Below are 13,207 nucleotides of genomic sequence, written 5' to 3' on the forward strand. Positions count from 1 at the left end.
GCACTGATACTATGCTGAGCAGCCTTGTTCAGGGCTGCTATGGGTACCAACAGTAATGGACTTGAAAGGCAACAACATTGCCCTTCTGGCTCAGTTTATTAATATTATAGAATATTCAGAGCAACTAAAATTGGGCCTTAACATAGAAGAGTGGCTGCAGACTCTCTCTTCTATATTTTCACCTTTTGTTATTAAGCTTGAAGTTGTTTCTCAAGATAAGTCACTGGTGGTAGTGGACTGGAAAGCTAGGAGTTGTACTGCTGCTTACAGTGGGGATACAATTATTTGGCAAGGTTGAAAGTTGCACATACTTTGGCAGCTTAGCTAGGTAGAAACTACTCCTCTGAAAGATAAATGAAAATTTCTAGATTACTTCTTTCGTTAAGTGCTTACACACCCAAGCTTGTTACTAGTGCTAGTCCCTACTGCTGGCATCCTATTACTACTTCTGCTCTCAAAGACAGTACTGTCCAGTATGAATGGATGTGTACTGGTAGCTACTGTGGTACAATTCATCCAAGAATCATCTTTCAGCAAGGATTTTGGTGCAGTGGACTAAGACAGAACCACATTATTTGGTGAATAAATATGAGATAAATGTTTTCAGAAAAGGTTTATGCATGTGAGTTCTGAAGCCACACTGAAAGCTCAGCCTACATTATTTTTAAATGGTGCTTAAGAACTTTAATCACTTAAGCAATTTGACAATGCTATCTCTTTCTAAGAGAAAACGCAGACAGTGTTTTTTATTCCTTGTTCATTTCTGTGTCAGTCTGGGTACGTGGCTCTTAGTGTTAAATATTCCATGCATTTTCAAACATCCTGTTGCTAAGCAAGAGATGTTAAGCAGGATTTAAGTTGCCCACGTCTGTCTTAAATTTGTGCCGGAAAACGTTAGATGGCTTGCTTGGTTTTATATGTTCATACTGCTGTGCACCTCCTTTTCCCTGAAGCATGTGAATGTACTCTTTCTATTACTTGAGATCAACACAGAAGTTTTTAATCTTTTTCAAAGTGTAAACTATCTTTCAAAGTCTTGAAGTTCATTTTATAAAACCAGATCAAATAGTTTTGACATTTGCTAGCTAGACATTTAAAGGCATACTACAGATGCAGTGCCATCTTTCAGTGGGTGATTTGCTATAGATAAAGGGCTAACCTGCATCTATCATTATAAACACAAGGAGTCCAGCGTGTGTGAGCAATGTCCTGGAGAGAAACATTCCTTAAATGTTAATCCGTTGCTTTAACTTTCGTGCCTTCTTATTCTTTCATGAAAGTAGGACTTGACATCAACAGAATTTCTCTGTTGCTTTTTTAAAAATTTGTCAAAACCTAAAATTGTTTGTTTTAATTTTTGAGTTTAGCCTAATAATTCATCAGAATAATCTTCAAAGTACTTACTCAACAAATATGCTGAAGTCAAATCAGGAAATTCAAAACCAGGATTGAGTCAAACTAAAAATGAAAGTTTCATCTACCTACTTACATAGACTTCAAATGGATATAATGCTGATTGAGAGAGAAAAAACAAATATATGAATTGATATTCATTGCCATAGTAGCAGCACACCTCCTGGTCATCCCTGTAAGATTTCACTACATTCATTTTTATACTGAAGATATTTAATTGATTTAAGGCCTGAGAATTGTAATCCAAAGTTGTTAATCTCATCTACTAAGTCAGTGGGTAAATTTAAATTCTCTTTTAAATACTTGTAACAGGGTATCCCATGAACTTCTCACTGGAGAAAATGTTTCAGTAATTGGTTTTTCTTGCACACCAGTGTGTAGGAAACTTGCACTGTTCTGGCACATCCAGAGGAGGTGAACTTGGGTACTACTTCCCTAGGTTACAACTAGGCGTACTGTGTAGTCAGGCCTTTAAAATTCTTAAAGGAGGTATGACTAGCAGGGACACTATTTTGAAAGAGCTTTGACTGAAATATAATTAATTTGGCTGTAAGGATTACATGACAGTTTTTTATGATTAGGGAATTGAATTCTAAGTCATAATTTTTGCATGCTATCAGAACAGAGAAAGGTAACTGTTGCATGCATCTGGTTAAGCACCAGTGGGCAACATATATGTGTATGGTAGAGCAATACTAGGTGTATTGTTTAAGGATGACATACCATTACTGTAATACCTTATTACCACATGAGCTGTATAACTGAATGTTCACATCCAGCTTTTGCAGTGTACTGAGTCTCTGAATCCCGGCATAAGCTAAGAATTGCCTGACTAGTTAGTATTTTATGGTGTTACTTCCTAAGGATCTGTTAACTTAATTATCACATTATGTCCTGAGAGATAAGAAAAACCATACACTGCCATCATGCCGCTGGTTGGTTTGGTTGTGGCTCACAGTTAAGTTATCGCAGTGTTAAATCAGAATCTCTGGAACATTCACGATCTGTGGCCTGAATATTTCAGTCCCTTAGCTAGCCTAGATCGGGGCACACAAATGTAATTGCAGTTGTGTTTTTATAAAATAGCCTAGAGGTGTTTTTTACATACTTCCGTGTTCAAAATATTTTGCAAACTGGTTAATTTCTGGATCACATTCTTAAATGCCAAAGGGACATAAATATTGTTGTCCCAGGTTTACTGACAGGAAAAGAACAGCAGCACTACCTTGCTAAAGGCTGCATCAGAAATCTGTGGCGGAGGTGGATCAAAGGGCATGTCTGCTGTACTGATTGCCATGTGCGTAGAGATACCTGTGCTTGCTCTAAATGGGACAGTTCAGGTGCCACAACCCATTGGAATGAGACAACATGTTAAATCTGCTCTGGCGACTCTGTAGTTAATAGCATTGCAGTGTTAAAAATAAGTACTACTGATGGCTGGCTGATGTTCCGTTACTGTGGGCTGCCTTGCTGCAAATTCATGTTCCATATCACCTCATATGCTATACTGTTCTGTAGGAGTGTGTTGCACTAATAGGAATGAAATGATTCTTTTTATTGCTGGGATCAATTAGCTGGTGCAGGTGTGACTGGCAGCATTATTTCCCCAATAATATCATGGAATGTTCTGTGAAGATTAAGTTTTTTTAAAATTGTTTTATAGTGAACACTAGAAATAAACATAGCAGTTCAGGAATTACACAGGAAATAAGCTTCTTGTCACACATTTAGCCACAGTATAAACCAGGTTTTAATAAAATAATGTTGTCCACTAAATGAGGCAGTGTTCTTGTGAAAAAAGCATGAATGTGAGCATGTAATTAAATAGAGCATGAAAATTGATATCCACAAAATGACTGAATTGAAACAATGCTGAAATTAACATTGTTTGCATATCTGTGTATCTGACTTTGAATTACTATCATATAGTGTTCTTTGTAGATAATAACTATAATTAAATTAATCAATAAACAGATCTCACCACAGTATTTATCTGGTCTGTCCTTGGCAGCAAAATGAAAGGAGAGTTCAGAGGAATTGCAAATCCTTTCATTTAGTAAATAAAAGCTTGTGTATATATTGGTCCTTTAGTACAGACACACAACTCTCTTTAGCATGAGATTTACAGGTACATGTGATATAGCTAATGGACCCTTAGATTTTTTTTTTGTATAACACATGAAAATAGCTTTGTGCTTGCAAAAGTAACAGGAAACAAGTTACATAGAATAACAGTTTGAGACTTTGAAAGCAAATAGAAATGTATAGACAGGATAGGTTAAGGAATGGACATTAGGTATAGTGCTTTTCACTCCAAATTATGAACTGAAACTGATGTAGACTGGCTGCATTAGTGAGAGCCTAGCTGTGTAGTAAATGATCATTTTCTGCCTGAACTTCCTAATAAAGAGACAGGATGGTATCGGTGTACTTTCTAGTGAGGAGGATCGGCTTCATTGCAATTGCAGCGTGGCTGGCAAAAATGGATACCACTATTGATGGAACAGAAAGGATGTAAAGGAAATAGGATATGGAGTCTAAGTCTGTCCCAGGCTCAGGTAAGTGAAATATTAAAATCAAACTAGTTTCTGATTTCCATGCTGTAAAGGGGTCTAATAATTTTGGGAGTATATAGGGATTGAAACTCAGGACAAATCTTAGTGGTGCTAAATGGACAGAAAAGAGGCAGAAAAATGTAGAAAATCAACTCCTAGATAGAGAATACTGATAAGGATTTATACTTTGTGAAAATTCATCCACACTTAAGGCAGAGGCTAAATCCCACAGATTATATTGGATGATACTGGAGCAAATAGAACCTTCTCCTCCCAAAGATACTGCAGGAAAAGCTGGGCAGTGCTTTTGGTACTATTTCTCCATAGACAAACTTTTCTTCCAGGACATCAGGGCAAACAAATAACTCAGAGTCAGGTCTGGAATTCTCCTATTCTCTTCTGTTCCTGGAAGTTATTGATCTGTTGACGTGCCATCAGAGACCTGGTGTTAAGTTCCAGGTCTGTACTGAACTGACAGAGGCTGATGAGTTTCATGGCCAGGTAGTGAGGGATGGCCACCAAGCAGACATGACGACAGCAACAATTTATGGAAAGATGGATTGCCGCCTTGTGTTAAAACTGAATGTGCAGTGTAAATTTGCTGGCAATGGAGGTGTCGACAAGAGCTTGAAACAGGTAAAGCTTCAAAGAAATGAAATCGATGCTTTTTGGTTTTTTTTTAATTGTGATTGGGTAGGCTGAAGACATTGACTTTGGATTCCATGCATGTTTAAAGTCACAGACTTGTAAAATCTACACGGATGTGTAAAATTGACTTGATTTCTATTTATCCTGGAGCAAGACTCTGAGTTGCACGGTAGGCATAAGCAGTATAGAGTTATCTGTCATATTCTTTCAGAAATCTTTCAACAGTGAGACATTGAAAACATAGTATGAAACAGTTCATGGGCACATGATCTCATGTAAAGAGAGCACCTGCTTGTTTGATATGAACACTTAATTTTAGGTTAAAACTGCAAACTGATTTACTTCAATAACAGTAAGAGGAAAATCTGGCTTTGTTTTAGAAATGTAAACTACAATTTAAATAAGATTTAAATATTTTTGATTAAAGAAAAAGTAATGCTCAGCTTTTTAATGAGCTCCAGCAGAGGTGGATTAACATTTCTTATTGTTGTTCATGCTTCCTCCTACTTGTAGCATTTCCAGCCATACTTGATTCCACACCAGAGAGTCTGGTTTAAGTGTGATTTTTGTTTGTTTGTTTGTTTTCTTCCCCTATCCAGTATCACTGAGCAGTCTTACGAGGACATATCCTTTAGAATGGTTGAGATTGTCGAAGAACTTTGGAAAATTTAAAAATACCTTCCATTAAAAAGTAATTTAAAGTAGAAGTTTTCTTGTGGATTGCCCTAGGATTCTTAATTCTCTGTGATGTTTATAAGAAGCAACAAAAAGAAAATTTTGAACTGGCAGCATTCCTGTTCAAAACTAATGTGGTAAAGGCTTAGTTTAGACAGCAGCAAAAATGACTATGATATCACTTGAAAAAAAGATGAAAATAAGCTTATACAGTTTAGCTAAATGATCATTTCATTACATGTTGTGATCTGAGGAAAAAAGAATGGCTGTTCTTTCTTCTGGTCCAGGAGTGACAGATGCTGGTAGAAAAGTGGCCATCTGTGTGGTATGAGTGACAGATTATATATTGACATAAAAACCAAGGAAGGGAAGATGTCCAACCAGTGAGGTCTATTAAGGCTGTTGAATTACTAAAGCACCAATATTTGATCTATTTAAGAGTCTTGATGCCAGGCTTTGAGAAACACATCTGCAATATGCCTGAAAAGTCCAATGGCTATCAGCAATTTCTATGAAAAGTAGTAAAAGATATAGAATGAATTTCTGCCAGTATTGTGGTATGGCTAGAGCTAACCTCACAATTTTCAGATAGACTACGGTTTGCAGGATACCAACTAATTGTTTAGTGCTAAAGATTACTTAACATACGGCACGTGTGCATGTGTGTGTCCATGTGTGAGTGAGTGTGTGTATGCAGCAAATGAAGGACTTGTGTGCCATTAGCAGCCTGGGAAAGAAGAAAGCTGCTGAAGTGTTTTTTTTATTCTCCCCCCACTCCCCTGCTTTTATTGGCCTAGATGAATGTTACAAAGAGGAAACCAGATGTGAGACAGGAATGACTTGAAAGGACAGGTAATTAATATCATCTGCCTTAACTTTCTTATCTTGATGGGCTGAATGTTTACAACACTGACCCTGGGGTGGGGGGAAGCACGACCTCCTCAATATGAAATGAGAAAAGTCCAAAGGCTTTTGAGCTTCAGAGAGCTCTGCTCCTTCTATGAAGTGCAAACAGTTTGATTTTATGCATGTATGCATGTGAACACTGTCTTGCAACAGTCTCTATTCTAACAGCAAGCTCTTTTAACTTTCTTTTCACTAAGAAAAAGTGTTAATGGTATTTTTATATGGTATGTTACTTTCTCTCCTTAGTTTTCTTTTGCTTTTAATTTATTATGTAATAAATTCATGTCAAGTGACGAAGAATTTGGGGGGAAGGGGAGGAGAGGCCCGCAGAAAAGCAGCAGTATTTCCAATAGTTGATATCCCTCAAAAAAAAAAAAAAAAAAAAAAAAAAAAAAAAAATCACTTTTTGCACTTAATTATTTCTGACATTTTGTCCATCATATTGTAATGAGCTTCTTCAGAGGAAATAAAAACAGCTTGTCTCTTTGAAAGCAGAGATGCAACTATTTTTTTTTGTGTTTGTTATCAAAACACAAGCTGTTTTTCCTTCCTCAAAGGACACCTCGCTGTACAATGGAAGAAACATCAAGAATTAAATTAGACAGCATCAAGTTCACATGAAAGAAAATACATTTCTTTAAACAGATTATTTTTTTTTTATGGGAGAGAAAAGATGTAAGGGTTTAGTAATCTAACTCTTTTCCAGTGTGTGCTACTTTTTCTGCATAGATGTGATAGTAAGGAACCAAATGGCAGATTTCATGATAACAGTCTAATTGTGAACAAGGGGCTTGAATTAACTTAAGTCATTTGGGAGGTCTTTGATAATTCCATATATTAGCAGGGTTTGGTACATTTTCTGGTTCCCTGCACATTTCAGAATATGTATCTGACTTTGATCATTTTACTATGTTAAGCATAAATCACAGACTAATTTACTATTTGCTTTGAGTGGTTCTTTATACAAATCTTTGACAGTTTTTCAGAATCAGCAATAGAGTTTATTTTCTATAATTGTTTCTGGAAAACAATACCATTTCCAGCTGCAGCAATTAAAGTAGGACCATTAAAAGTGTGGGGCAGAGTGCCCTGATTGATTGAGGGGTTTAGAAGATTTCAGAGTATCAACTCATTGGCTGTGGGCCATAGCTGTTGTTTTTTATGAGTGTGCATGTATCCAGATGTGATGATTGGGAATATCTTTATAAATAGATTGTAACAGTCATTTTTGTTTTGTAAGCGACATATTTGTGGGTGATCTCCAAAATGTTCTAAGCCATAGATTTCAAAAAAACCACCACATTTCTTTATATGTTTTTTTTTTCATTTTCTTCTCAGCCTAGGTTCTAATATATTTTGATATACAAGAATTTCAGTTACAGGCTTACATTTTGTTCTTCTAGTTTCTGGCTTTAATGAGTGTACTACATATACATTTGAGGGTGGAATGATGTAAAATAAACTTGTGTAGTGAACCTCTGTTTATACCACAGCAGAACTGAAGTCCTGCATTGTTTTAATGCAATTAGCCAGTTCAAATCTTGTCAAGTATGTTTCCATTTAGAGTGCCTTCGCTCTGTGTCATCGTTTACTTATAGGTCTTTTCATTAAACAATGAATGAATTGCTCAAACTAAGAAATAAAAAAAAAAAGCCCAACACCCCCCCCCAAACTTTTTTGTTTACCAATATGTTAGCAAAAGGACCTAATTATTATTATTATTGCATACATAATTTGTTTGCCAAGACAAACTCTGTGTTCCAAGCTTGCTTGCTTGCTTTACTTATTATTGTCTTGATACTTTATAATAATTACCTTTTTTGCAATTGATAGTTTTGCAGTAATTCCCTTTAAGATTTGAGCATAAGGATGGTATAATAACTAAATAAATGTGTCCTAATTAGTGTGACAGTTTATTATTGAATTGGAGTTGGTATGAAATAACAAGCTGCCACAGAAGGGTACCAAGCTGGATTCTCAATTGAGATGATCATGATACAGGTTCACTTATTCAATCAGGATGCAGTTTTCTTCATTTGGAGCATCAATGAGGAGACATTTCAGAGAAACCTAGAGAACTTAAGTGCTTAAATCCCAGTAAAATTGAGAACTGCCTTAAGCAGTCTTCAACTACTTTAGATTATTTTTAACAACCCAGCCATTATTTTCAGCTGTGAGAGTGAACCCTCACAGCAATGGTAGGCAGGCCGCTCCTGCATCCATCTGACATGGAATAGGTTGAGAGTAGAAAAATGAAGAGTTGCTGAAGCTGCTCAGTTATCGAGAAACTGGTTTTTATTTCTGAAAGTTACTGAAAGTCAATGAAGTTAATATGTTAGGTCCAAGCTTGATGCTGCATATTTAATGCTGTATTAAATCATCTTTGTCTGAATAGTTACCTGAGCTTTGGGATTGCTTATTATTTCACTTATATATAAGACATGGAAGAGGGCAATGAGTAGGCAAAATCTCTATTTATAAAGGCAATAAGGACCATATTTTCAAAGGTGTTGAGGTGTTGAAGACTGTAAATAGAAGACCAGTGAGCAGACCAGGTAGTCAAGATGGTTAGCTATCTAATTCATACGGAATTCTGTTGAAATTAATGTAAGTTGGAAAGAGTTTGACGGGAGATTTATGAAAATCTGATAGAAACCTACTTAGAAGCTTAGTATGCTTTGAAAAAGGCTACTGGTGTGGACAACTATTGACTTACCATCTTCAGTAAGACATTTGTGAAAGCAGTTGCCAAATGCACACTTTGGATGCATGATCTGCTCTTATTAGAAGATATAGTTATTTACAGATTTTATTTTACTTTCAGACTGGCTAGAGACTGTGGAAAAATTAGGAGAAAAATTCATAATGAACAAAACACTTGCTGAACCCCCATAAAGAAATGTTTCACTTGCAACATCTCTGACCACGCTAGTAATAATAATAAAAATAAGTAACATTTTGTTTTCAATTAACACTTTAAAAAGTGAATTTACATGCTCCCTTTTCAAAAGTTACTTTTGGGATGCTTTTCCCTTTTCAAAGTTACTTTTGGGATGATTTCCAGACAAACTGACACAAATTTGAAAATACTTAACTGTCGCTGAATGGGTATTTTTCACAACAAGAATATATGATAGTAAAATTCCCCTTTTATTTCCTGCTTGCAGGTTTTTCCTTTGTAAATGTAGCTTGTTCAGTAGTTGCATACAGCTGTCAATTCATGCATATTGATTAACTTTGCTCTTTGTAAATCTTAAAATCATAGATAGTGATGTTTTCTTATGGATTTTCAGTTCTTTAAAACTTTTATTATTGGGATGATTTTTTTCTCAAATTTACATACTAGATAAAATACTTTAATGTATTTCTGTGTGAGAGAAATGCACCTTTATGATGATGTTTTTGGTTAAGAATCTGAAACCTTAATCCCATCTATATTTATATCTATCTAGTTTAGATTTTCTTCCTTCAGTAATGTGAGTTTGGTTAGTAGAAAGTTATCAAATACTGTATAAAGAAGGGGACAGGAGAATATAAATTAAAAAAATTGAACAGTGCTCCATATTTCTTAATATAGCTTCCTAGAATGTGATATATGAATGGTATTAGCCATGTATCCTTTTAAACTTTCTGTTATTAATAGCTAACCACTGCATAGATAGTTTGGGGCTAGAAAGCTGTATGGAGTGCATAAATAATTCTTGCATTCAAGATAGATTTTGTTTGTTTGTTTTTGCGAGACCACTGAAAGAATATGTGTGTTCAAGGTATGCATCTTGAAATTAAACATTCTGTATCAAAATGTTTTTCTGGAAGACAAAATCAATCAGTATTACATAAACTTGTTCATCAGGATCTGTTTTCAGCAAAAACAACTCTTGACAATCTCCAGCTTTTTTGCTTTCCTGAAGGGGAACCTAAACTAAGCATATTGATACCTTAAACCGAGCTCCTGATTCTTCTCTTAGGAAATCACTGAGGTCTTACAGAGACAAGATCTCAAATACTCTGTTATTTTGGCATAGACCAAGTTTATCAGTGAGAATGGTTTTGAGACCTGATGTCCAGAAGTAAGAATCAATGTTTAATTTTGGTATATTCTGTGCTGTTTTATTTAGCTGTAAGGCTGTTTTCCATCAATTATGCAATATTACAGTCTTTGTTCTGGATACACACAGAGAAAATGTCTGCTTGAATCTTGACTGAACATTACACTTTTTAACATAGATTGTCTCCGGAGTCCCAGAATTGCCTGGGAAAAGTATCTTTCATGGCCAACTGTTAAGCAAAAGCATCTTTGTTTTCTGTAAAAGCACCCCTGAGATCTGTAGTATGCTAACAGTAATGGAGGAGCTTTCTTTTTGCTAGTAATAATGCTATCAGCAACTTAATTGCATGAGCTAGGTTTTAAAAAATGTAAATAAATAGCACAAATAATGAATATTTTGAGACTTTGCTAACCTAGACCTATAGCTGAACTTCAGAAGCAGAGAAAATCCTGTAAATGGCAGCAGTTAGATGCTTTCCTAATTGGTCATATTAAAATATGCATGCTATCTGAAGTAAATGCTTAATAGGTGGTATGTTTTCACTGGAACTCTCAGGTGCGTAGTTCTCATATACGGCAAGTCTAATGCTCAGAAGAAAAATTAGTTGTGAACCGCAGTTCATGTGTATCAGCACTGAATCCTGGTATGGAGCTTTTTCAGACTCACTGTTAGGACCCTGAAATATTTTTTCTTGGCTAAGAATTATTCCTCGTTTCCTCTTGCACTCCATGTGGCTCTTCATCTCTGTGAAGAGTTTTGCCCCAAGTCCTAAATACTTGGTTTTGGTATGCTCTTCAGTTCAGGAATTCATTCTTTGTATTTTATTTTTTTCCATATCCATTTGCCTCTCCACATTCTTAGTAGTTAACAGACTGTAAAGCTGGCCTAAAAGTAAAGAACTGTTCCTTCTGAGTCATGAGTGTTCTGGGCTGTTCTTCAGTTCATTTCACTACTTCAGACATAGAGTGACTTCAGTTGATTATCTGTAGGTTTTATCAATTAAATTAAGAATAACATTTCTCTGCCCTCCCTCCTCTAGTTGTTAAAGGTAGTAAATCATCATAAAGTTCTGAAACTTAATGATGGAGGAAGATTGAGTGGGTGAGGTAACTGTAGCTATTAAAGGCCCTTTGGTGGTGAAATACAGGATATTTACTGCTAAAGTGATTTAGTGATGAGCTGCTACTTGGGTTCTTCTCTCCTGTGTTACCTTGTAGCTATTTTCTATCTAGTAGTTCTCTTCCTTATGTATATTGATGCCACCTCTGTTGAATTTCAGGATGTTGATTTTAGACTTTCACTTTATCAATTTAGATTCTAGCTCTTCTTTCCAAAGTGCTTGATAAACTGGCTTGGCATTTTCTGTAATTTTTGTTTGTGTGCCTTTTTACTTAACTTCTTTTACTTGTGTGAGTAAATTGAAAATAATCATTAGAACTAAGTAGAAGCTAGACTTCAAGGTAACCTTTGGATTGGTAAAGTATTGATGATAATTAGCTTTTGATCATGGTATTCCTATTGCAGCTCTGGTCGGCAGCTCTGGTCTGCAGCTCCATTCCTTTCATTTAGTGTTTGTTGGTTCAGCGGTGTGGCTATAGCCCTCAAGAAGTTTAGTCCTTGCTGTGGATAAAGATCACTGTGTTGAAACGATGCAGACTCAGTAGGAGGAACCTGAATCTGGTCATAGGCAAAGCTATTATAGGTAAATTAGGAATCAGCAGTACAGTCCTTCAGTTGCAAACAGTGTCCCTGAATCCTTTTGTTTGTCTGACATTTATTCTGTGAACATTGCTGCACTAATAGATTTTTCTGGCAATATTGCTGCCAACATCTTAGTTGTCACAGAAGGAACTCCTCTGTTAGTGCCAGCGTCTTCTGCAATCCTACTTATATGCTCCTAATAACTTTTCTCTTATCCTCAACAGGAAATGGCAGTTGCAGTATTGGGGTGTCCTTGTACCTATATAACTTATTGCCTTGATATTGTTCTTTGGAGGGTAGAAAACAGATAATTTTGACTCCTTTGTCAATGGGTAATTCAGGTGAATAATTAATTCAGAAAATAATGCACATTTAAAGAAAAGGCTACATTTGTCCAAAGAGAGTGAGAGAAAATCCAGACCGGTCTGTTACTGAGGCGGAGTACTTCTCCAGTCTGCAGTGAGGGAACTGAACATCATAAGCGAAAGTAGATAAAATCAGTGAGAGAAGACCTGGTGGGGACCTGGCAAAAACTGAATTCCACAGAGGAAGAGAACAAGGAGGCTCCACCTGCACAAGTGTCCTTTTTGCCATGGAATTTTATGGGAAGCCATTCAAATAACTTAATTCTCAAGATCCCCTTAGTCTTGCAGTCCTTTTACACTACATTCTAGTAACAAGCAGTAAAGTGGTCTTGCTCAATTTTCCTTCCTCCTTGTTATTGTTTCCTGCCTTACTTTGTATGTGAGTGAAACTATCCACAAGGGAACGATATTCAGTCTTTCCTGAAGGTGTTCACAGAGGAGTGTTTATAAGAATCTTTAGTCGAGTAACAGGTTTTTGTCATTAAAACAAAATTTTTCAGATTGAAATTTTTGAACATGAAGATTTTTCTGCACGTGAATTTAAAAATAAAACCAGACTTTCTCTTTTACTTACTCTCACGTGTACTCTCCCTTTCTTTCTCTGATGACTTTTAGCTATAGTATTAGTGATACAGTGGAGTTCTGTAACATATTTTGAGTACAAAAACCTGTGTTCAGCAAATTGCTTCGACTAATACCATATCCAGTTACCTGAATGTTGGAGGTATATTTTGTTGCATTGCCAAAGAAAGCAACTAATAATACTTCTAAGAACTTTAACTGTAGGATATAAAATGTGTGGTGTGTGTCTGTTCTTGGCAATAACTTTAGAGTGAAAACCAGATATTAAGAAAATAGATACAATTTATTCTATGTATGTGCCTGTTGTTTTTTC

General features: G+C 35.9%; 1 protein-coding gene across 1 annotated transcript in view; it reads left to right on the forward strand.

Moving 5' to 3' along the window:
• Positions 1–3,829: 3,829 nt before the first annotated feature.
• Positions 3,830–13,207, forward strand: part of NKD1 (naked cuticle homolog 1 (Drosophila)) — a 240,334-nt gene continuing 230,956 nt past the window's right edge. Inside the window, exons 1-2 of the mRNA XM_009320350.1 lie at positions 3,830–3,927; positions 4,313–4,604. Of these exons, the coding sequence (XP_009318625.1) occupies positions 3,830–3,927; positions 4,313–4,604 (390 nt within the window). The remainder of the gene's footprint in view (positions 3,928–4,312; positions 4,605–13,207) is intronic.

Source organism: Pygoscelis adeliae, unplaced genomic scaffold (genome assembly GCF_000699105.1).
Source record: "Pygoscelis adeliae isolate BGI_AS28 unplaced genomic scaffold, ASM69910v1 Scaffold62, whole genome shotgun sequence".
NCBI classification, from domain to species: Eukaryota; Metazoa; Chordata; class Aves; order Sphenisciformes; family Spheniscidae; genus Pygoscelis; species Pygoscelis adeliae.